The sequence below is a fragment of the Hippocampus guttulatus genome, chromosome 14 (assembly GCF_054856545.1).
Source record: "Hippocampus guttulatus isolate MCC_2025c chromosome 14, RoL_Hgut_1.0, whole genome shotgun sequence".
Taxonomy (NCBI): Eukaryota; Metazoa; Chordata; class Actinopteri; order Syngnathiformes; family Syngnathidae; genus Hippocampus; species Hippocampus guttulatus.
Window position 1 is genome coordinate 17,329,034 of NC_141274.1, and position 25,407 is coordinate 17,354,440.

Below are 25,407 nucleotides of genomic sequence, written 5' to 3' on the forward strand. Positions count from 1 at the left end.
TTGCTACGAGCGCGGCGGGGGAAGGGGGAGTGATTGGGCTAGTCCAAAAAAAAACAGCACGTGTCTCTTTGCCTCCTCCTTATCAATACCGATTAATTATCTGATCATAAACACATCGGCTGTGCGGGAATAGTTGGCCAGAAGCTAGCTGGAGGCCAACCGCGGCTACACCGTCAGAGCGCCACTAACTCTTTGTCTCTCTCAGAAGGCAATGCTGATGAATGTTAATTACTGTATAAGGTTTTATAATTAAAGATTGAAGTAAATATATGTACTGCTGTCGTTTTTGTCTCAAGTATGTAAAGAATAATTACTGTTTACTAGCGCCGTCAGTTGAGAGCGTTATTATCGGCATTAATTTAAATCAATTTTAACATTTTTTATCACGAGATTAATGCGGCAACACGTAAAAGCAGATGTTACATTGCTCTATTAATAAACCGGAAACAAAACAACAAGCGCTGCACAGGTTCACACCCATGTCTGTTTTGCCAGCCATGGCAGCGTGAGACACTGATAATGGATACTTAAAGAGTTTATGAATGGAAAGTTTACTTTTAAAAAGTTGCCAGATAGTTCCACTGACAAGACCAAAGTTGCCTGAATGTTTTGCAGTAAACTGAGCTATCATCATAACACGTCGAGTCTGAAATACCACTTAATGGCCAAGCACACAGCTGATGTGAGTATTCCGCCCCCTCGTCTAAGACGGACAGCTATGGATAATTTCAAAGCGAAGAAAATGAATAACACGACGAAGAACAAATTTGCTGAAGCCAGAGCTAAATGTATGGCTACTGCATGCAAGCCTGTCAACATTGTCCACAGCTAGACTCAAGCTGAAATCATTCGCATTGCATCGAACGACTCCACTACGGATTGCCAGTGATAGCCTCCATTACAAGCTGTGCACAGAAATTGTACGTAGCGGAGAAGGCTAAGGTACACCAAGCGGGAGAAGACACTGTTTCGGGAGAGAAATAAGAGACTAGGTTGATGAGCCTCTGGTGAATAAAGAGCAGGTAGCCTGATGAGTACGATGTATGCCACTGACACGATTGTTACTTGTTTGGAACTATTTTGTGTGGAAGGTTATCGTGTTCCGTGTCCATATAAATAAAGGGGGTGGAGCTTCTCTGTGTTCGTCTGACAGTGACGGTGCGCTGAGGCACATCGAGAGTTCAGCGGTGCAGTGGTAGCGACCACGCTGAAAATAAGAAAACGTGCCTCGAACCAAGTGGAGTCATCCGAAATGATGTCTACACAAAACCATAGCAGACATGTCCAGCTCCGGGCCTGGAGGGCCACTGTCCTGCCTGTTTTCCAGCTCTCCCGTTTGCAAAACACCTGATTCAGATGATCAGCTCATCAGCCAGCTCTGAAGCAGCATTAGAACGATCCTGATGATTTGAATCAGGTGTGTTGCTCCTGGGAGAGCTGGAAAACAGGCAGGACAGCGGCCCTTGAGGACCGACTTTGGACACCCCTGCCATAGAGAGACTTCCGTGCAAGAAGGACCAACAGAATCAACATAGTCTGACTGCTGTGTTCAAAGTAAACTTGAGAAAAACCAAGTATGCAACCATGGCTTAAATCCACTATCGGCTGAGTACTAGTTTACCTTAGATGTGCGCTTTATAATTTTGTATTGCTCTGTTTTGATTCCCTAAAAAAAGCTGTTAAAGGAGCTGTTGTGTGATAAAATATTTTTTGCACTGTTGTTGATGGACAGTAATATTGTGTGAGAGATTATGTGTGAATAACTGCTCCAAGTGAAAAATGTTCGTGTAAAATTGAAAATCGAAATTGTCTCAGTAAATATTTGCATTTTCCACACAGAAAACTGATCCATGACTCCATGTTGATGAGAGCATTAAAACGGGAAAAATAGGACAAAAAACTATAAAAGGAAATTTAGAAACAATAAAAAATGTGTGAGTAATCACAATTAATGAGTTAATTATTACATTTGCATTTTTAATCACGATTAAATATTTTAATCGTTTGACAGCAACTTACATATTTTAAACATGCTGCTACCCACATTCATTTACACAAAAATTCCTGGGTGGGAAGCAAACTCTCCTTCGCGGTTTTTCACTTATCGGGGCAGGGTCCCGGCCCCCATTAACCACAATAAGTGAGGGATCACTGTACAGTATACATATTCTCACATCACAGCACGCACGCACGCACGCACGCACGCACGCGCGCGCGCGTGCACACACACACACACACACACACACACACACACACACACACACACACACACACACACACACACACACTGTCTTGCTGTTTCTCAACAAACTGTACTGTACCCCTGAACTAGAACAGAACATAGAACAAGTGTCCCACCCCAGTGTTGAACGTCAAACATGATCACAGTTACACGTACTCCACCCCAATTGTGGCTCCTTTTTGCACATGACAGGAGTCATAATTTTGCACCCTTGACCTACAGGATTGATCTGACTGACTTTGCCTATACCATCTTAAGACCTGGGACAACAACATGTAAAGGAAAAAAAAAGTTTTTGAAATACTATTTGACAAGGGCTGGGCATCAAAATTTGTGTTTCATACTTCTTTCATCACAAGGGAGGAAATGTTTGTCCAACCTTTGACCACAATGTATTTTTTTAATGTAAAATGTACTTTGCAGCCTTACCCAGATTATAAAACATATTAGCCGTGCGCGTGTCTCACCTGTGCAGCTCCCAAGGGAGGTACCCTTAGTCTCTTCATGGCCTTCTGCCTGTCACCACCTTCCAACTCTGTTGTGACCAATGCCTGAAAGACAGCAGCAATTTTCATCAGATTCTCACTCTCCCTCAAAATGCCAGCTCACCTTTCACTGAAAATCATGTAGACTGCTCAAACAGAGTACCTAGAGTAAAGGGGTTCACACGGCAAGATTTGCTCCGGTGCTGCGCCAGCTCTGCCCCAGTTGAGCGTTCACACTTGCAAATTTACACCGGTGTAGCCCCGGAAAACGGCTTACTCCAGAGCAAATTTAACCCACCTCAGGGAGGTGGTTTAAATATTTGCTCCGGAGCAAATGCTCGTTTGCGGGGGGTGTAGCCTCACTACGCATGAGAAGAGTTGATTACATATGGCGAGAATGCCTTGCTTTCATGCTCTGTTGTACTTCCGTCATGTGTTTCTTTAATAACGACACAAGACATGGCTGGTAACAGTAGCAAGCGGCACCTCTTGGGTTATACCATCTCAACTAGAACGGTGCGGGGGATAGTCCCCAAACGCCATCTTTCCTTTTGTAGGAGACTGGACTGTCTCGGGGTTGTATGTGTAGTTTGTTCCTTTGTCGTGTGTTCACAACCCCCCGCCACCCATAGAATTTATTTTGTGATTTCCTCTCTTGATTTTCTGTTTGGCGCATTACATGTTTGCTTTTCTGAGTGTCATTGAAGTCATCGTTGATTTACGTTTTCAGGGGCAGTCACTCTCGAGCAGAAGGCACGGAGACAGAGAAGGAGAAGGACGTGCCTGTACAGTAGTTGCTTGAGTTGTGTATGTTTTAAAAAGAACCAACACGACAGCTCTTTGTTTTCTGTTGTTTTGCTCCGCTGCTGAAACTGCCGTGTGACCGCAAGTGGAGCTGCACGGCCGCTGCGCCGGTGCTAACACGCTCAGCGGCTTTGTACGTGTGACCGCTCCACAAAATTTGCTCCGGTGTAAAATATATCGCAACAAAATACATCGGTGCAGCACCGGAGCAAATGTGTGCCGTGTGAACACCCCGAATGAGACAAACCAGTATACCCGCAGAGCCCTTCACCTCTACATTGAGCTGTCGAGGCCACAACAACCCAGCAATAGGACAGTTACTTACTCCAAGGAACAAGGAGAGCAATGCCAGAAACTAATTGTCATCCAACAAGCCACTCAAGTGCATGTTTCTCCATGAGAGTCTGAAATTCACAAGTTGGGCCTGTGTTCACAGACCAAGCCATGCGGTCTGATTCGCTACTGTTTTTCCTGGAATTTCTCCAACATGACCATGTTTGCACCAAATGCACCAAATTGATTACTGTTTTCTACAGGAAACAACTCCTTTAACATTCATTCATTCATCTTCCGAACCGCTTATCCTCACTAGGGTCGCGGGGGGTGCTGGAGCCTATCCCAGCTGTCTTCAGGCAGTAGGCGGGGGACACCCGAATTGGTTGCCAGCCAATCACAGGGCACACAGAGACGAACAACCATGCACGCTTACACTCACACCAAGAGACAATTTAGAGTGACCAATCAGCCTGCCATGCATGTTTTTGGAATGTAGAAGGAAACCGGAGTACCCGGAGAAAACCCACGCAGGCCCGAGGAGAACATGCAAACTCCACACAGGGAGGCCGGAGCTGGAATTGAACCCGGTACATCTGCACTGTGAAGTCGACGTGCTAACCACTGGACTACCGGGCCGCCCTTTAACATGCCTGTGAATATTCTGATTCATCCAAGTCATTTTATTCTTAAGGCAATGAATCGATTGCAATTGAACTGTTCTGGTTGTCTTAGATTGTCACCATTTCTCAAGCTATTTTAAGACATTTTTAGGGATGAGCTCCTCAAACCCATTGCCAGAACCGAAGGTGTTGCAGTGGACTCTGGATTCTTCTAGTGTCCAGCTTCATGTGGCTGGACTGTGTCAGCAGTGATGGGATGATGAAAGCATGCCACTGATTGGCTCACCTATTCCCCAGAACTGAATACAAATCAAGCACATCTGGAATCTCATGTATGTACCAACAAAGCAGTCCAATGGTTGAGAATCATTGACTTTGATTTTAATGTGCGGTGTTCTCAATGCATGATAATACAATTATATATGGATTTTAAGGTTTTAGGACATTTTCAAATGTTTTCATCACAACTGTATACATGCAATTATTGCATTGTGGCTGAAAAATCCTTGCAAACAATTTTTTTACAGTCGTGAAATATGGAGTCTGCTTACCTCAGTTTCAGATATAAGCTGTGTGATTTTCTTGCAAGTGTAGAATGGAGCGACTTCAACGTGGGCAACTCTCCAATAAGCACCCCGTGATGTATCCAAAATCTTGTCATGCTTTTTCAAGATCTTTCTGAAGCCTGTGAAATTCAGGTTCTGCAAACATGCACATAGAGAGAGAAATACTGGTTAATGGACTTGTCATGTAAGCACAAAAACATTTAAAATGGACATATGGAAAAATATATCTCCACAATTCCTGCCCATCCGTCAATTGTGAAATTAGCCAACTTTCGATATGTTCCTATTTCTACAAATGTGAGTAGGCCTTTCTGCACGAAGACCACAATTAAATAGGGATTATGGTGATGTTATCCAGTGTTGGCTTCACTCAAGGGGCATTCATTAGCAGTCTGACCATGGAGGAGAGAACTAATACATCAAAGTTGAAAGGTAAGCAAAGCTACACCGAGTTTTGTTGCATGCATTGATTAGAATTAACTAATAGCAGGAAGTCTCTGATAAGTGGCAACGAATTGTTCCCTTGGTGCAGTTGTCTACGCAGAGGGGATGGAGTATATTTGTGCTTGCAGATGTGTCCGCTGCCACATAGGCAAGTCCACACAGCAATTGTGGCTTTCAAACATTTACTACTTTTGATGACTTTGAAATCCTAGCCCTTACACATTTCTCGACTGATCCAAGCCATTTCAAATTTTGTATTCCACATTCGAACAATATTTCCGCAGCAATTCAAACATGCTTCAGCTTTTTAGCAGTAACACAAATTTCGACAAAAAATGCACTAAACTGACATGAAACGACATAACATAAGCTCCAGACTAACTTTTTTCACTTGGAGCACAGTGGCCCGAAGCTTGAAATTGTTCGGGGTGCAAGTAAAAATCTTGGGGCGCATATGGATCATAAATTGATTTGCTAAGTAAATATTCCCAGTTCCAAAAAATGTAAAAACTTCAAGCTACAGTGATATGACATCATTGAAGTAGGAAATTTAAGTAGAAGGAGTTAACAACAACATTGGGTACACCACAACAAAAAATTTCAACATCTCAGTAGCTCGTCATGTGCCCGTGAGCATCAATTACAGCTTGACAATGACGTCTGATGTTCTTCAGAAGTCGAATTATTGTCTTCTGAAGCATGGCATCCCACTCTTTTTGAAGGGCAGCCCTCAGGTCATTGAGGTTCTGCGGTGCAGATGTGACCTTCAATATTGGTTTAAATACCGCCTAATATTAATAACATTTTATCGGTCCATATCATCGGACCGATAGAAATAAGGTCTTTTTTCCTATTATCGGGCTGAAAATTCTTGGTCCCATAATTACCATGCATTTCTTTGGAGGTTCTTCTTGGCTATATGGTTTGCTCCAGAGCCAGCAGTACCCATGTGAAGAAAGCAGCCCATATTACTATTGCTAATACATATTTATGAGTGTATTATGGAACTGCTGCGGAGTCAAGTAAAGCACTATTTGCCAAGAAAATTGATGCTACGCCCTGACAGCACTGGGTAGCTAGCTCCTTCAGCCAGAGACGGTTACACCCGCGCTGCAAGAAGGAGAGATACCGCCACACATTCCTACCGACTGCTGTCAGGCTGCTAAATAAAAAATAAAATACTGTATTTTCCGCACGAAAAGCCGCACTGGATTATGAGGAGCACCTTCAATGAATGGCTATTTTGTAATTCTTTTTCATAAATTAGACGCCTCGCACTAAAAGGCGCAATCTACAATGCGTCCACTAGATGGTGCTACGCTCATTCCATTCAACTCGAGAGGCGTCTGTTCAACTTGAGAGGCGTTCATGACCGCCTCTGAAAAATGTAAATTAACTATTACTGTACTTAAATGAAACTACGAAAATTGAAAATAATGCATCAAAACAGAAAATCGAGCAAGGGAATCACAAAATAAATTCCATATCCCCCCTACAGAATTTATTTTGTGATTTCCTCGCTTGATTTTCTTCGTGGTTTCATTGAAGTAAGAATTAATTTACATTTTTCGGTGGCGGTCTTGAACACCTCTCGAGTCGAACGGAAGAAAGCACGGAGACAGACAAAGACATACCTGTATTTGTTGATACTGTTTTAAAAAATTAACACCACAGCGCTCCTTTTTTCGGAGCTGCAACACATACTTATTTAATAAAGCAGCGACACAGTTCACTGAACCAACAGAAAGTTATAACATTAGAAGTATGTCTCCAGGAACGAGCCATCTTGGAGTCGACGTATTACCGTAATGACCATACAAAAGACACCCCGGATTTTAAACCGCGCGGTGAGCTTTTAACCCTGGAGAACCCAAGAACCTTTTTTTTCTTTGGAAAATGATGAATTATACATTAAATGACTGCTATATGTTCACTGAACACCAAAATATATGGGGTTTTCTTTTCAAATATTCAATGCTTTAATCCTAATTTAGGATTAGGGCCAAATCTGACCCTTTGGGATTTAAGGGCAGCAATTGAGTAGCAGAATTTATAGGGGCCAAATTTGACCCCATGGTTTTTCCAGGGTTAAGAAAATGGAAGACTTTTTGGTGCGCCCAATAGTGCGGAAAATACGGTACGTGAAAAACCGGTAGCAATTGTAAATAGCATAGCCACCTTATACCAGTTGCATATATGCTTATATATATATATTACTAATTTTTACATTGTATTTTCTTATTGTCTGTACAGTGTCCTTGGGTGGCATGAAAGGCGCTTTTAAATAAAATGCATTATTATTATTATTATTATTATATCTACCGTATATTTACATTGCACTTATATTGAACTGTGTACAGCTCTCTTTATCTACATTTATTTTTGTGCTTGCAAACACTTTGTTTTCTTCTTTCTACCCCCCAAAATTGCTGCTGTAGACTGTAAATTTCCCCAGTGTGGAACAAATTAAAGGATATTTTAATTTTGATGGTGTGAAAACGCCCTGCGATTGGCTGGCAACCGATTCAGGGTGTCCCCCGCCTACTGCCCGAAGACAGCTGGGATAGGCTCCAGCACCCCCCGCGACCCTAGTGAGGATCAAGCGGTTCGGAAAATGGATGGATGGATGGTGTGAAAACAAATGAAACTGTGCATCGAACAGGTCGGTCAATGAAATCAACAGCAGTTGATGACAAACATTTGTGAGTACTCAAAGACAACAGGGCAGGGGTGAAGTTAATACAATCCACTGTTAAAAAAAATGGTTCAAGAAATATACAGGCCATACGACTAAATGCAAATCACTCATTAGTAAAAACAATTGAAAAGCCAGAATGAATTTGGCGAAGAAGACCAAAGATGAGCCACAAAAATTTTATGAACTAATGTACCCAAGAGCAAAATCTACTAAAGTGATAGAAAGAACAAAGTATGGAGAAAGAAGAGATCTGATTTTGAGCCAAAACAAACAACCTCATCTGTGAAGCATGGTAGAGGGAATGAAATAATAATGGGCTTGCATGTTTTTTTTTCCTGGAATGAGTTTACGAGTCTTGATTGATGATGTAACTCATGATGGAAGCAGCAGAATGAATTGTGAAATCAACAAAATCATTTTGTCAATCAATGTACAGAAAAATGCATCCAAATTAATCAGGAGAAGCTTCACCATACAAGACAATGACCCAAAACAGTGCCAACACAAAAAATGACTTCATCAGGGTAAAAAAGTGGAAGGTCTTATGACTGACCAAGTCAATCCTCGGATCTTAACCAAACTGAGCATGCATTGAAGAGGAGACTGAAGGAAGAAACCTCAAGGAATAAGTTCTCACCTCCCCGATCAGAACTTGAGTGGTGTTAAGCCCCCACAAATCACACTTTGCCACTTAATGTGCTAACAGGTGTAGCACATAGCACATGCAGCGGACAAATGGCAAAATACAAACACTACCCGTCTCACTCTCACAATTTTCCACATGAGCACTAGGAAAATGTTTTACTAGGTTTGTACTTATACACTCTGTGTAAGTAGATGGCATCAAACAACTGGTAATTGAGTTAGGGCATTTTAAAACGTAAAAAAAGTGTTAAAAACCATATGTATGGAAACTTTTGGCCCACCCTGTATTATGAGTTAGGTTAACTTCCACTGATGCCCTTATGGCAGTTAATGAAGTAAAAATGTCACTTAAAACCTTACCCGTGCTGCCTTTATGATTATTTCACTGGAACAAAGAACTTAAAACTCAGGGTAAGCAAGAATGTGATGAGATAAATTGACAAGCATCATGAGAAGATGCTGCTCAACTTCAAAACTTCCACTCAAAGTATTTTGTCCCATACATTTGGAAACTATTCGTTATTATCCTTGCTCAAACATAAACTAAATATTGACATTTTATGATGGTGTCTTTGAACACCATAATAAAGAAGACACAGTCTAAAAGAAAACATTTTCGTGTGTCGTTTGTGTTTCAACACCTGGTAGTTCTGCAACAGGATCAGACTGAGGTAGAACTCTGAGAAGGCCAGCTGAAGGTCTTTTATATTCCTGTGTTTGCATCTCTCTTGCTGTGATAGGGTAAAGACTGTTTTCCTCCTTCGTAGACCCCGCCCATTCGTTACAATCTCCCTCTGGGCATCCAATGATGACTGCAATTCATTTTGTAGAGTCGCAAATCTCCGCTGAGCCTCAGCCAGCTTTTCTGGAAGGCAGAGGAAAATAAAACAGAGGGATAAAAGTTTACAGAATGAAATGTTCTGTGGAACAGTTATGTGGAAAACTTGTCAGACCAGTCAGTATTATGCACAATTTATGTCAATGTATACATAATTATATTACCTGAATAAAATGTGTTAATCTTGGCCAGCTCTTTTTCACATGTCTGGAAGAACTTCTCTTCAAACTTTGCATAATACCTTTTAACGGTGTCCTCATCTGTCACTACATGAAGAGAAAAGAAACATTTGTCAACACTCCAGATAAGACAAAGGCACACCCGACATAAATAAACATTTTTTCCGGTCCAAAAGTACATTTTCAGTTTGAACGATTGTCGATAAGACCACCTCAGGTTTGTATGAACAATGAAATGCAGTTAAATATTGGATTACATCATACTATGGTAACTACAAATGCAATCCAATTAACTTGGGACGTTGTGCTAAACAAAAATTCACAATACAATGACTTGACTATCATGTTAAATCGATATTTAATTGAATAGACTACAAAGACAATATATTTAATGTTCAAAATGATAAACATTACTTTACGCAATAATCATTTTTTATTATTATGAAATGATAGTCAATTTTATGGCTGCAACGGGTTCCAAAAAAGCATGGACAGGGTTATGTTGACATCACTCTTTCTTTTAACAACATTCAATAAACCTTCGGGAGCTAAGGACACTAATTGCTGAAGCTTTGTAGATGGAAATCTTTCCCATTCTTGCTTGATGGACAGCTTCAGCTGTTCAACAGTCCAGGGTCTCTGCTGTTCTATTTTATGCTTCGTAATGCACCACACATTTTCAATGGAACACAGGTACAGACCGCATGAAGTCTTGTGCCTCCACTCTTACTACAAAGCCACGCTCTTGTAACACATGCAGAATGTGGTTTGGCGTTATTCTTGCTGAAATAAGCAGGGGCGTCCGTGAAATAGACGTTGCTTGATAGCAGCATGTGTTGCTCCAAAACCTGCATGTACCTTTCAGCATTACTGGTGCCTTCACAGATGTGCAAGTTACCAATGCCACTGGGAACTAACACAGACCAATACTGTATCATCACCGATGCTGGATTTTGAACTTTGATTCCAGAACTGTCCAATGGTTCTTTTCCTCTTTGCCTTGGAGGACAGGCCATCCACAATTTCCCAAAACAATTTGAAATGTGTGTGGCGGGCCGGTGGGTCCAGTGGTTTGCGCATCGACCTCATAGTGTGGAGGTGCAGGGTTCGATCCGAGCTACGGTCTTCCTGTGTGGAGTTCGCAAATTCTCCCCGGGCCTGCGTGGGTTTACTCCAGGTACTCTGGTTTCCTCACCACATTCCAAAAATATGCACGGAAGGTTAATGGAACATTCTAAATCAGACATGTCCAAAGTCCAGCCCGGGGGCCAAATACGGCCAGTTGTCAAATTTCATCCGGCCCTCGGCCTCTGTCATAAAATCAGTGACGTCTGGCCCGTGCAGGTTGTGTGCAATGCACATGCACAAATCTTAGAGCGAAAACACTAACTGATATTACTCATTTAGCCACTGGAGGGCAGCAGCACTCTACGCGACATCACCCCATGTAACACTTTACCCCCCCAAAGTTGACTGCGAGGGATGACGCTTCAAGGATGTATGGAAATTGGACTTGATTCACTGAAATACGCAACAACTGTGTCTGCCTCATTTGACAGTGGCTGTTTTGAAAGAGTATAATGTCAAACGATATAACCAAACGAGACACGCTGACATGTACAAGATTACAGGGAAGGAACGCACTGAGAAATTAAAGCAGCTTGAAGCTAGTTTAATCTCACAGCAGCAGTATTTCGCAAGAGCCCAAGAGTCAAATGAGAATGCCACAGTGGCGAGTTACGAGGTAGCAGCGCTGATCGCAAAGCATTCCAAACCTTTCAAGAATGTGAATTTATCAAAGACTGCACGATGACTATGGTGAAGAAAATCTGTCCTGGGAAGCAGCAAGAGTTTGCCAAAGCACGCAGGATTGAAGAAGTGTCATCGTACATCAAAAGACAATTGAGAGATGGAGGAAAAGAGTTTGACTTTTTTTATTTGTATTTATTTATTTATTTATTTTTGCTGGCTTGCAGCGAAAGCACAAACATCTCGGACACTGCACATTTACTTATTTTTTTGAGGGGAGTGGACATTGAAATGAACATTACCGAAGAACTACTTGTCCTCCAGAGCCTGAAAACCCAAACGAGAGGAACAGGAATATTCAGTTGCATGTGATATGCATGCTTCAAATGATTTGTTTAAATATGTTGTTCAATGTAAAGAACGTCAGCCAAGGTTGCCCCCCCCCGCCTCCCCACACACACACACACACATTTTACTATGTAAAATCTGGCCGCCTTGGCAAAATGTTTGAACACCCCTGCTCTAAATTGTCCCTAAGTGTGAGTGTGACCGCAAATGGTTGTTCATCTATGTGTACCCTGCGATTGGCTGGCAACGGGTTCAGGGTGTTGTCCCCCGCCTACTGCCCAAAGACGGCTGGGAGCACCAGCACCCCCGCGACCCTTGTGAGGATAAATCGGATCGGAATATGGATGGATGGAATTTTGAAATGAAATGTAGACTCGTCAGAGCACAGAACACTATTCCACTTTGCATCAATCCATGAGCTCAAGGGCAGAGAAGCTGCTTGAGTTTCTCTGTGTTTTTGTTTAATGGCTTTTGCTTTGCATAGTAGTTTTAAGTTGCACTTATGGATGTAGCACCAAACACAATTTACTGACATTGGTTTTCTGAGGTGTTCCTGAGCCCATGTGGTGATTACCTTTCCTCATTGATATTAATTTTTGATGCAGTTCCGCCTGAGAGATCGAAGGTCACGGCATTCAATGTTGCTTTTTGCCCTTACATGCACTGATTCCTCCAGATTCCCTGAACCTTTTGATAATATTTTGGATCTTAGATGCTGAGATTATTACATTTCTTAAAATTTATTCGTGAACAGCAATTCAGGAAGGCTTCTTTTATACCCAAATCATGGCACCCACCTGTTCCCAGTTAGCTTGTTGACTTGTGGAATGTTCCAAACCGAATGCACTTCATGAATTCTTTTTGCGGCCAGCCCTGCTGATTTGCCAGTGGAGCGCGACAAGCGGGGAAACTTTTCGGAGCGTAATTCAAAATGCATGAAATGCTCTATCAATGAGGAAACATTCATTTTGACATGGCTATTATTGACATAGAAGTCAAGATGGCGCCTGAGTAGGCAGCCGTCGACAAGTGCTCTCATGAGCCCTGCTTTTTTTGTTGTTGTTTGGTTGGTTTTGTCACTTTGTGTTTGTTGTTACGTCGTGTGGACCTAATGTGGACTTTTTGCAGCATTTTTTGGCCACGACATTCATCAAGGAGGAAACTCTGTGCTTGTTGGTTGCGCCTTCTCGGCAGCATGGGTATACCAGCACTGTTTTTGCCTGGGAAGAATGTCGGCGCCATTTGACTGTCGTTGCTGGACAGTCCCGCGCTTGTGTCTTGCGCCTGTTATGGGCAGCATTTTTCACAGCCCCACTTTGTTCAGCGGAGAGATCGGTGCTGTTGGAACAGTCTGCGGTTGGATGGATGTAAGTCTTGAGGAGCCGACGATGAGAAGAAAGGAGCGTTAACGCGGAGCGCCGATGCGGATGTGGAACTGGGAGTCGCGGCTTGGAATTGAAGTGGATTTACATGGGACAGGAGATGTGAGCCAATCTCTTTTTCGTCAATGGACGCTACAGCTTTGTGTTTGCTTTCAAAACTTAGCTTGTAGCAGACGTGTGCACATTTTCAGCATGACGTCTCTGATCCACTGGTGAAAGGACACTTTGATCCTCTCCTCTTTCATCTATAACTGCTTCAGACAACAAAGTGTATGCAGAAAAGTGGTGAAGATTGCACGACTGTTTGTGTCCTATGTGTTGTGTTATTTTTGTTATTTTGACTTCAAAATGGCGCCGCGTGAGTGGCTGCCTTTCCAGCAGCTCCTATATTTTGTTGTTCTACTTCTTCCTTTCATAACTTTGCTGCTGTGAATCGGGAATTTCTCCATTGCGAGACGAATAAAGCTTTTCTTATTACAGTGTTTTATACAACATGTTAAAAATGTGTCAAAACCAGGGATGAGAGTGGCTAGTGATGAAAAAAGCATAAAGGGGCATGGCCGGGACGGGAGCGGGGCCTAAACATGCTGAAGATGAAGTGTATTCAATTTACACACTATTTGAAACTTTAACAGAAAGAAATCCCAAGATTGTTCACTATTCTTTCAAGTGAAAATTTATGCAATTTTGCTGATGCATTCCTGGTGAGCACCAACATGTAACTTCAAATTTGCTGCTCAAAATGAAAACTAAAAAAGGAAACACATTCCCTGCCATATTTAAGATTTGTTCATTACTTGTATTCATAAAGTGTTGTGTAAATGTGATAAAAAGCTGTTGATTCTTACCTCATACAGTGATAGTGAAGTCCCACACTGTTTACGATATATGGGTTGTGAATGTATTTTATTATATAAAGTCTATTTACAGTATATACAACAACATACAGTTTCGTGAGGTAGAATACTTTATTTTCTCTTCATTTTAAGCTTTTTAGCAAGCGCTAAAAGCTTATTGGTCCTCTCCGTCTTTTTCCACTCTCTTTTTAGCCAACTCCTCTTGTTTTTACACATGCTCCAGGCTGTCGAAAAGCGCCTGAGATCGAGTAGTTACTTTTCAGTTGAAATGTCTGTTTTCTGTGTTTCACCGAGGTTGCATGACTCTGTAAAGCTTTCCATCCTCTCGATCCGTATAGAATGACATCGTCACACACTGTACACAGAGCTTTACCGGCGACATCGAGCTTTTTCACGAAACCCGACACAAGCACAATGGTTCCTCTTTACTGTTTCCTACTGGGGACACCGTCAGCTTTCTATCCAACCAGTCCCATCGAAACGTGTTTTTCAGATTCGCATCTATCTGACGCACTTTAGCTTCGTCGCGAGTCTCGATAACATTCGGCATTTGCGAGAAAGGGGTTTAGGAAGGCGAACACGCATTGGTTGTGATTTGCATTTGCCGATATAGCGACCAATCACAACAAGTAAGACATTGGTTTTAGCCCATATAGGAAGTAACGACAAACTAACGCTTCGCGATAAAAAACGGGATTCAAAATGGATGCTTGCAAACGTTACTTGTAAACATTACGAGCCCCGAATCTGCCGAAGTCCCCCCCCCCACCCACAGAATTTTTTTACGAATATGGAACAATATAAAATAAGTCCATTTTGACTGGAAAAAAAAAGAATTCCGCCAAAAAGCGGAAAATTCTCATCCCTGGTCAAAACGGTGTCCCATACACTTAAATTTAGTCAAAATAACCTATAAAGCCTTCACATTATAATTACTGGCACACAAAAAAGTATTATTGTGCTGCAGATGTGACAGTGACAGTGCGAGAGTGAGAAAGAAAATACCTTCAATGGATGGGGCCTGGTCCTGAGCCGCATACAACATCTCTTTGAAAGCCTGAAGATACAGAATACATTATAAATAATGTATACTTATATTTTTTAAGGCATGGTAAGTTTATTAATACAGCACATTTCATGTCGAAGACAACTCAAAATACATAAAACATTAAAAGCATGACAGAAAGAGAAACAATATATTAAGACATTGCAAAAATCATAGTAAAGTCAGCCAAAATAATTACTGTAGATTAAATTATTGAAACCAAGCATCAGTCAAGATAAATTCGGGGATAGAGTCTAAATGGGGACTTACACAAGAATATAAGTGACAGAGTTAACGTCAAAGCTGCAGTAAAAAATATTTTCAGTTCTGATATCTGATGTGCGCTGGGTTTGGGTTTCAAGGCAAATACTACAGTCTTTCCCAAGAAAAAGCCTGGGCCCAATGTGTGTGTCAATTGACATCTATGTAGGTAAAAGATGAAGGAGGTTTTCCAGAGTCGTTCCTATTAGATCAAATAACAGCACAGCAGTTCTTATCGAGTCCACCATTCCAAACCTCAGTTTCATAACAAAGGAGTTGTTCAGTAACAACCTCCAATGCAAGAAAATATCTAATCGGAAGTTTGACAACCATAGTTTGAATATTTTGCTCTTCAGTCCAAATTTTCCCATCAAGCAATATGTGTAAGGCCAAACAAAAAAGATAGTGTGTTTCAGGTAACACGAAATTTAAGCATAGGGTCGCTCGGTAGGACAAAGGTTTTTTTTTTAATCTTTTTTTTTTCATCAAAATTTTAAGCAAAATAACCATAAAACATTCTGACTGTTTCAGAACTCAAAACCTGTTAGTATCGCTTTGGCACACGAGACACAACTTGCTGGTAACAAGTAGACCCACCGACCTTCTTCTGAAATTCATTGTTTTTCTCCTTTTCTGAACATGCTGCTTTCATCATGACATTGAATACGTCTACACTTTCTGTTTTTGCCACTGTTTCTTGTGTTTTTTCTCTACAATCGAAATTGAATCGATCTTAGGTCAGGTAAAGTATTGTAATATCTGTTTCTTGTATTTGTGTGATGACATAGAAAGGGGAGGGGCCAGGTTGGGGGAATATTGGCTCCGGTAGTTAGTCTGCTAATTTGAGCAAAAGTGGAGCAGAGGAAATCAGAAAGTGTTATATTGATGAAAGCACCTGTTCACTCACACTATTCCAGTGGTTCTTAACCTGGGTTCGATCGAACCCTAGGTGTTCAGTGAATCTGTCTCAGGGGTTCGACGGAGCCTCTGCCATGGAGGGTAAGACACACCCAGTCAACATGTCAATTAAGATAAGATAAGATAAGATAAGAAAACCGTTATTAGTCTCGCAATGGAGAAATTCCCAATTCACAGCAGCAAAGTTATGAAAGGAAGAAGTAGAACAACAAAATATAGGAGCTGCTGGAAAGGCAGCCACTCTCGCGGCGCCATTTTGAAGTCAAAATAACAAAAATAACACAACACAACACATAAGACACAGACAGTCGTGCAATCTTCACCACTTTTCTGCATACACTTTGTTGTCTGAAGCAGTTATAGATGAAAGAGGAGAGGATCAAAGTGTCCTTTCCAAAAAATGCTGAAAAAAGTCCACATCAGGTCCACACGATGTAACAACAAACACAAAGTGACAAAACAAACACAAAAACAACAAAAAAAGCAAGGCTCATGAGAGCACTTGCCGACGGCTGCCTACTCGGGCGCCATCTTGACTTCCATTAATTAATTATGACACGCCCGTTTGGCCATCACTGGCGACAGACGATCACATTACATTGCTTGTCCAATCAGTGCTCCAGGAAATTTAGTTTGCTCAGTCGTCAGCTTGTGACTGTCGTTCAGATTCAGATTCAGAAAACTTTATTTATCCCCATGGGGAAATTAGAGTTGTGCGAGAGCGGCTTATTATAGAGACAGTCGTGATAGTATGTTGTACAATTTAAAAAAGTATACTTATGTCTTGAAATTTTATTTACTTTTTTCCGTTTTTAATAAATGTTTTTTTAATATCTTGAATTTGAAAATATATATATAGATTTATTTTTCATTAATGAAGTGGTCGGTGAATGTGCAGATTAACTGATTGGGTTCGGTACCTCTAAGAAGGTTAAGAACCACTGCACTATTCACTCATGCTTTTGCAGCATCATCAAGCCTGCACTCAGCTTCTATTCATGACCTTGTAAATGTTCCTTCTGTTATGAAGTTTTGACTGGAATGGATTCCATAGCCTCAATTGAGACCAAAGTTTTGTCAGTCAGGAAAAGGTCACATGGAAAAATGCTGCGCTGGTTAAAGCTCAAAAAGGGAGAATGCTAGACAAACCAAAATGCAGTTTCATTATGACATACAGTATATAAAGTCTTCACATTTCCAACCAGGAATTGAAAAATGCAAGACAATCATTCGTCTTATCAAGAGAAACAGTAATAATGCCCGTACACTGTTTTAGAGAGACTGACAATCCCCCACAGCATCAGTCCGTTCTGAACTGCTGTCCAAAAACAAACAAACAAAAAAAACAAATCATGCAAGGACTTTGCAGCCTTTGTCACAGATAAAATGTTGCAGTCAAACAAAAAGTAAATGGCTCCCTCTCCGGAAAATATGTTTTGACAATGTCACTTTTGCCATCTTGTTCTCTATCTTCATTTTGAACATTTTAAACTACACAACTTTCAAAGGAATCGTTTTCGAGTTACGATCCACAACCCGCTGTCCTGATATGCTGACTTCACAATTTTTCCAAAACTTTTTGATTGCCCAGCACCACATGTATTCACTCACAGTGAATAATTCTCTTCAATCAGGGCAGTTTCCCCTGGCCTTAAAAACTGCAGTAATAAAAATACAAACACAGGTGTTTGAAGAGTTGGAAAAAGAGGAGGTTGTTGGCAAGATGTATGTTGGACCATACATGTCCGACCAAGATGCTCAGGATGTGTAAAATGTTGTGCCAAAACGGCCAGACATGGAGTGGAGACGAGACACATCGAGATCGGAAGAATGGTAAGTTTTATAGCCTGATGTTATTAGCGCAGCGTTACTCTTTGAAATTTGATGCTGTGCCGTGCTGTAAATTGCGCAGGATAGGAATTATCTACTTGGCCCATGGATTCCCGTTAGCACTCAGAGCACACGTAGTAGTGGACTGGTGTCCTACATTGTCATTGCTAAGGTACTTCTGATGTGTTGTCGGCTACTCGGCGCATTATATCGGCAGGCCATCTGCAGCATTGTTAGTTGCAAACCATTCCACAGGACTCCATCCATGCACTCATATATTTTGAACGTTTTTTTTTAACAGGATTCCATCCATGTACACTTATATTTTTAATTGAATGTTTTCATGAACAACAGCAAGAGTTATTGATTAATCAATCAATAACACCTACCTTTATGCAAACCTTTTATTATAAGCAAAAGGGCGGAGAAAACGGAGGTCTTCAGCGTGTTTGTAACAAAGAACGCTCGTCGACACAAGCGTGAAATTAATTTGCTTTGCAAGAACATTTACGTGCTCGATTCTTTTGGCCACCCAAACAATTGTTTGCCTGAATGTGAACAGTGCATGGACACACAAAAGCATTTTCATTGTTCAGTCCATTGCTGTGGGTCAGTGAGTATTATTTTCTGTCATGCCCCCATCCAGGAAGAAGAAGACATCTCGCGCCCCCCCTCCATGCGACTCTAAATAGTATAATTTGTCTATAAAATTGTTATAAGTATACCTCTGCATAACACTGCATTCTTATTCACCTATAAGAGAATTAAAAAAAGAAATATGGACCAACTTACAACAAAGAATAGCTTTATTAACTGTAACAGAAAAGATTTCAAGTGCAGCTAAAATTCAAAAATAAAATTAAATCCTTGATTAAACTGTAAACATTTTTGAGCATGTCAAACCATACGATATTGAAAAATAAAATTACATCAACTCAAAAAATAATGCATTCAAACTTCACCAACATTAACTCAGGGGCACAATATTTTAAAAAAAACGTTAACCTGCAAAACAAAAATATATAAAATAATGTGTGCTGATTTTTTTTTTAATCAAAGGTTTGGATTAATGGCTACAATAAGCACATTTTGCAATGTAGCTTTTCGAAATGAGGTTTGAGGCAGGACACAGCAACTCTTGGCTCCTGCTCAATGTGTAGCCGGGACCTGTATTTTAGTTTACTGAATTAGCAGTCACAAAGCGGCATGATTGTTGGCAACATTCGGCACGTTTTCGCTGAAAAAAACTCAAGCGGTTTATCAGCGTGATTGGTGTGTAATGTCTTTAATAGGGCTGTCAGTTTAGTGCGTTATTATCGGCATTGATTTAAATGAATTTTAACAGGATTCATTTTTTTTCTCACGAGATTAAAGCGGCATACGTGACAGCGGATGTTACGTTGCTCTATAAATAAACCAGAAACAAAACAGCAAGCACGCTGCACAGGTTCACGCCCATGTCTGTTTTGCCAGCCACGGCAGCGCAAGACACTGAAAACGGATACTGAAAGAGTTTATGAATGGAAAGTTTACTTTTAAAAAGTTGCCAGATAGTTCCACTGACAAGACCAAAGTTGCCTGGATGTTTTGCAGTAAACTGAGCTATCATCATAGCACGTTGAGTCTGAAATACAACTTAATGACCATGCACACAGCTGATGTGAGCACTCCGCCCCCTTGTCTAAGACAGACAGCTATGGATCATTTCAAAGCGAAGAAAATGGATAACACGACGAAGAACACATTTGCTGAAGCCAGAGCTAAATGTATGGCTACTGCATGCAAGCCTGTCAACATTGTCCACAGCCAGACTCAAGCTGAAATCATTTGCATTGCTCGAACGACTCCACTACGGATTGCCAGCGAGAGCCTCCATTACAAGCTATGAACAGAAATTGTACGCAGCGGAGAAGGCTAAGGTACACACCAAGAGAGAGAAGACAATGTTTCGGGAGAGAAATAAGAGACGAGGTTGATGAGCCTCTGATGAATAAAGAGCAGGCATTCTGTTGAGTTCGATGTATGCCACTGGCACGATTGTTACTTGTTTGGAACTATTTTGTGTGGAAGGTTACCGTGTTCCGTGTCCATATAAATAATGGGGGTGGAGCTTCTCTGCGTTCGTCTGACAGCGACGGTGCGCTGAGGCACGTCGAGAGTTCAGCGGTGCAGTGGTAGCGACCTAGCGACCACAGTGAAAATAAAACGTCTCCAGTGTTGTCATCGAACCAAGTGTAGTCATCTGAAATGATGTCCCCACAAAACCATACAGAGACTTCCGCGCAAGAAGGACCAACAGAATCAACATAGCCTGACTGCTGTGATCAAAGCAAACTTGAGAAAAACGAAGTATGCAACCATGGCTTAAATCCACTATAGGCTGAGTACTAGTTTACCTTAGATGTGCACGTTATAATTTTATATTGCTCCATTTTGATTCCATAAAAAGAGCTGTTAAAGCAGCTGTTGTGTGACAAAATATTTTTTTCACTGTTGTTGATGGACAGTAATATTGTGTGAGAGATTATGTGTGAATAACTGCTCCAAGTGAAAAATGTTCATGTAAAATTGAAAATCAAAAATGTTATTTCATTAATTATTTGCATTTTGCACATAGAAAACTGATTCATGATTCATGTTGATTAGAGCAGTAAAATGGGGAAAAATAGGACAAAAAATATATAAAAGGAAATTCAGAAACGATAAAAAATGCGTCAGTAATCACGATTAATTTTCAGTTAATTTGAGTTCATTATGACAGTTGCGTTTTTAATTAGATTACATATTTTAATCGTTTGACAGCTCTAGTCTTTAAGTGACGCCTTAATTTATTTGGCTTCATGCTGCCCACTACCAACATTTTTAGACACAGTAATCACACCGGTTCCGGGTCGCTGCGCTGTGGTCGACCGGTCCACGTCCGGAGAGTTTTTTTCTTGCTTTTCTTCCACATTTCTCACCTCCACTCCCTGCTTTTTCCTAGCTCCACAGGCCCGTGTTACCTCAGCGTGACTGTTCGAGCTATTAATTCCGCACTTTCCCCTTTCGATTATCTTTTTTCATTCATTCGTTCGTTAGCCCCGGTGCTAACGGCTAGCGAGTGCTACAGCTAGCGCCTTCAGCTCGCCTGGTGCTAATGGCGAGTGCTCCAAGCCAGTGCTAACGACAACAACACTGCACCTCCACATTAATATTGGCTCACCACAACATCTACACGAGGGAACAGCTGCTGCTTCTCAGAGACGTCCCGCTGCCAGTCCCCCCGCTCATCGTCAGGCTCCCCGACGCGATGTGCGTCCATGGTGCGCACCTCAACTCGGCGGCCATTAAGAGCCAGAGGAAAAGAAACAGACGGAGCAAAAAAAAAAAAAAAGAAGGGAGAACTCCGGGCAAGGCTGCAGCGCGAGGGCTGGAAACAGCGGGCACTACCAGCAATCATTCTTGCTAATGTCCGCTCACTACGGAATAAGACTGACGAGCTCAAGCTTAAGGTAAAAAGCTGCGACCAATACAGGCGCACTTGCATCCTAGCGTTCACTGAGACCTGGCTCAGCAAGGATGACACCGACAGAGCCATGCACATCGATGGATTCGGGTCTCCCATCAGGCTGGACCGTGACGGAGACGCTACCGGTAAACAACATGTCGGGGGCGTGTGCCTCTATTTCAACACTCGTCGGTACTCCACTGTCCACGTGAGGGAGAAACTGTGCACCCCAGACATCGAGCTCCTCGCTGTGTCCTGCCGTCCTTTCTACCTGCCCAGAGAATTTCCCCAACTCTTCTTCATCATCGTTTACATCCACCCCAGAGCCAAGCCCACCACGGCGACCGAACACATAAGATGCACGCTCAACAGACTGGAGCACCTTTCCCCCGACTCTCCCAAATTCATCATGGGAGATTTCAACCACTGCAAACCAGAGAAATCCCTCAAAGGCTTCAACCAGTACATCACATGCACCACCCGCCAGGGGAAGACGCTGGACAAATGCTACAGCTCCATCCCTGAAGCATACAAGCCCGCCATCCGGATCACCACACCATCCTGCTCCTCCCTGCCTACAGACCGGCCATAAGGAGAGTAGAGAAGGTAACCAAAACCATCAAACAGTGGACGCAGGAGAGCATCACTACCCTCCAGGGGTGCCTAGAGTCTACGGATTTGTGCAACCTTCTCTCCCCCTCCGACGACATCAGGTGGATGTAGTCTCCTCATACATCCGTTTCTGTGAGGAAACCATCATCCCCTCCAAGACTGTCACTGTCACTGTCGTCTTCTCCAACAACAAACCCTGGATCACCAAGGATCTGAAGGAGATCATCAACAGGAAGAAGTGCATCTTCTTCTCGGGCACCGAGGTGGAGAAAAAGGAGATCAACAGGGAGGTCAAGAGAGCCATCAAGATAAGATAAGATAAGATATCTTTTATTTGTCCCGCATTGGGGAAATTGACAGTCTACAGCAGCAAGATTGGGTAGAAAGAAGAAAGAAGAAAAACAAATTCTTCGCATTCACAAAATGAATGTTACTGTTTCGATGTACACCATTCAATTAAGTGCAATATAAATATAGATATAGATAAGGTGGCTGTGCTAATTACGATTGTTTTCCACACCATTTTATTTTTTATTCAGCAGCCTGACAGCAGTGGGTAGGAACGAGCGGCGGTATCTCTCCTTCTTGCAACGCGGGTGTAACAGTCTCTGGCTGAAGGAGCTACCTAGTGCTGTCAGGGCGGGCTGGAGGGGGTGGGGGGGACTGTCCATCATAGCTTTTAGCTTTGCTAGCATCCTCCTGTTGCCCACCTCCTCTAGAGTGTCTAGGGAGCAGCCCAAGACAGAACTGGCCCTCCTGACCGGTCTCTTTCTGTCCCGGGCCGAGATGCTGCCTGACCAGCAGATAATGCCATAATGGGTGGCCGAGGCCACCACCGAGTTACAGAATGTCTTAAGGAGTAACCCCTGAACCCCAAAAGACCTCAGTTTCCTGAATAGGAAGAGTCGGCTCTGTCCTTTCCTAATCAGGGCGTACATGTTAGTAGACCAGTCCAGTTTATTGGACTGAACACCTAGGTACTTGTAGGAGGTCACCCTCTCTCTGTCCATACCATACATATCAAGATCGCCAAGCTGCAATACAAGCGCAAGGTGGAGGAGAAACTTAATGGCGGTAACCTCCGTGCAGCCTGGCAGGGCCTGAAGAAAATGGCAGCTGTGAACACCACCACCAGCACCGCCCCCTTCCTCATCCCTGGGAGCAGCCTAGCCTCCCTCGGCAACGACCTCAACTCCTTCTACACCGGGTTCGAGACTGATAACTCCACGCAGCTCACCAACATCAGGTCCCACCTCCGGCCCAGCAACTCTTCAATCACATTCCGCACAGAGGACGTTGTGAGGGCCCTCAAGAGGACCAAGATCAACAGTGCACCAGGAGCTGACAACGTCAGTGGCCGGGTCCTCAAGTACTGCGCTGACCAGCTCGGGTGCGTTTTCCAGCTCTTATTCCAGTCCTCCATGAACACCACCACCGTCCCTAAACTGTGGAAGCACTCCACCATCACCCCCATTCCCAAGAACAATAACCCCAAGACCCTGAACGACCTCCGCCCGGTGGCCCTCACCTCCCACGTGATGAAAGCCATGGAGAGGATCGTCAAGCAGCACATCCTCACAAAGACCAGCTCACGCCTCGACCCCCTCCAATTTGCATCCCAGGCAGGCAAAGGTGTCAACAATGCCAGTCTTCATCAACGACACCATCCACAAACATCTGGAATTCCCCAACACCCTGGCCAGGCTTCTGTTTGCTGACTTCTCCTCTCCCTTCAACACCCTGCAGCCTCACATCCTGGCACAGAGGCTCAAGCAGAACTTCTCCCTGAACAACCAAGTCATCCTCTGGATCCTGGACGTCCTCACACACAGAACACGGAGAGTCAAGATCAACAACAACCTGTCTGACCTCCTCGCCACCTCCATAGGCTCCCCACAGGGCTGCGTGCTCTCGCCACTGCTCTTCATCCTGTACACGGATGAATGCAGGTCCTCACACCCCAAAAGCCACCTGGTGAAGTTCGCTGACGACACTGTCCTAGTGTCTCTGCTCTCCGGCTCCACGCAACACCATGGTCCCCCCCAGCAGCAGTTCGTCGAGTGGTGCGACGCCTCCCGGCTGGAACTGAACGTCAGCAAGACCAAGGGCATGCTGATGACCTTCTCCAGAAAACAGAGAGAGCTGGCCTCGACAATCCCCACCATCATCCAGGGGGCTCCACTGAAAACTGTATCCGAATACAAGTACCTGGAGATCATCCTGGACAATAACCTGAGGTTCTCCTCCAACACCGAGGTGATCCTGAAAAAATGCCACCAGAGGATGTACCTGCTCAGGAAACTGAACTCCTTCTCCATCAGCAGGAAAATTCTCCTGACTTTCTACCAGGCATTCAGAGTCCGTCCTCTCGTTCTCTATGGCCTGCTGGTTCCACTCCCAAAGTCTGCAGGAGAAGAACCGCCTGGACAGCATCAGCAGAGTGTGCTCCAAGGTCATCGGACTTCCCTCTCGCCCTCTGACTGCAGTGTGTGAGCAGCAGATTCGTGGTCTGGCTGCTCAGATCATGAAGGACCCCTCACATGCTCTCTTTCCCGCGCCCGCGTTCGAATGGCTGCCTTCCGGCCGCAGGCTGCGGCTCCCAGCTTGCAGGACAGCGAGGAGGAGATCCAACTTCGTCCCCCAGGCCGTTCTCCTCTTAAACTCTTAAACTCTTATTCCAAGGAATCCTGACCCCCCCCCCCCCCACCATACAGACTCACACACTCCATTGTGCAATACGGGTTTACAGTGCAATACTTTGACGTGCAATACTGTTTTCACGGTGCAATACAGTTTTCACTGTGCAATACTGTCTTTACTGTGTCCTTACTGTGCAATACTGCTCGATGTGCAATACTATTTTGTTGCTGGAACCACTACCTCAAGACCTCAAGTGCTAAGCTACAGCCCCACTCTCATCCTGTTTTTCCTTTGCTCTGACTGTCTCTATAATAAGCCGCTCTCGCACAACTCTAATTGCCCCACGGGGATAAATAAAGTTTCCTGAATCTGAATCTGAATCTGAATCTTTCCGCGTCTGCCACCGTAGTCACAGTGCAGCCAAGCGCTACATACGCCTCGTCATATTTCCTCCCTTCGAATGCTCCCTGCACAAACTCTG

The 25,407-nt window shown here is 43.1% G+C and overlaps 1 protein-coding gene across 2 annotated transcripts in view; it reads right to left on the reverse strand.

Moving 5' to 3' along the window:
• LOC147195555 (solute carrier family 53 member 1-like) overlaps positions 1–25,407 on the reverse strand; it is a 53,432-nt gene that overhangs the window by 24,066 nt on the left and 3,959 nt on the right. For both annotated transcript variants that reach the window (XM_086128596.1, XM_086128594.1), the window contains exons 2-6: positions 15,139–15,190; positions 9,783–9,884; positions 9,422–9,645; positions 4,979–5,128; positions 2,710–2,793 (exon numbers count right to left, since the gene is read on the reverse strand). In XM_086128596.1, the coding sequence (XP_085984722.1) occupies positions 2,710–2,793; positions 4,979–5,128; positions 9,422–9,645; positions 9,783–9,884; positions 15,139–15,190 (612 nt within the window). The remainder of the gene's footprint in view (positions 1–2,709; positions 2,794–4,978; positions 5,129–9,421; positions 9,646–9,782; positions 9,885–15,138; positions 15,191–25,407) is intronic.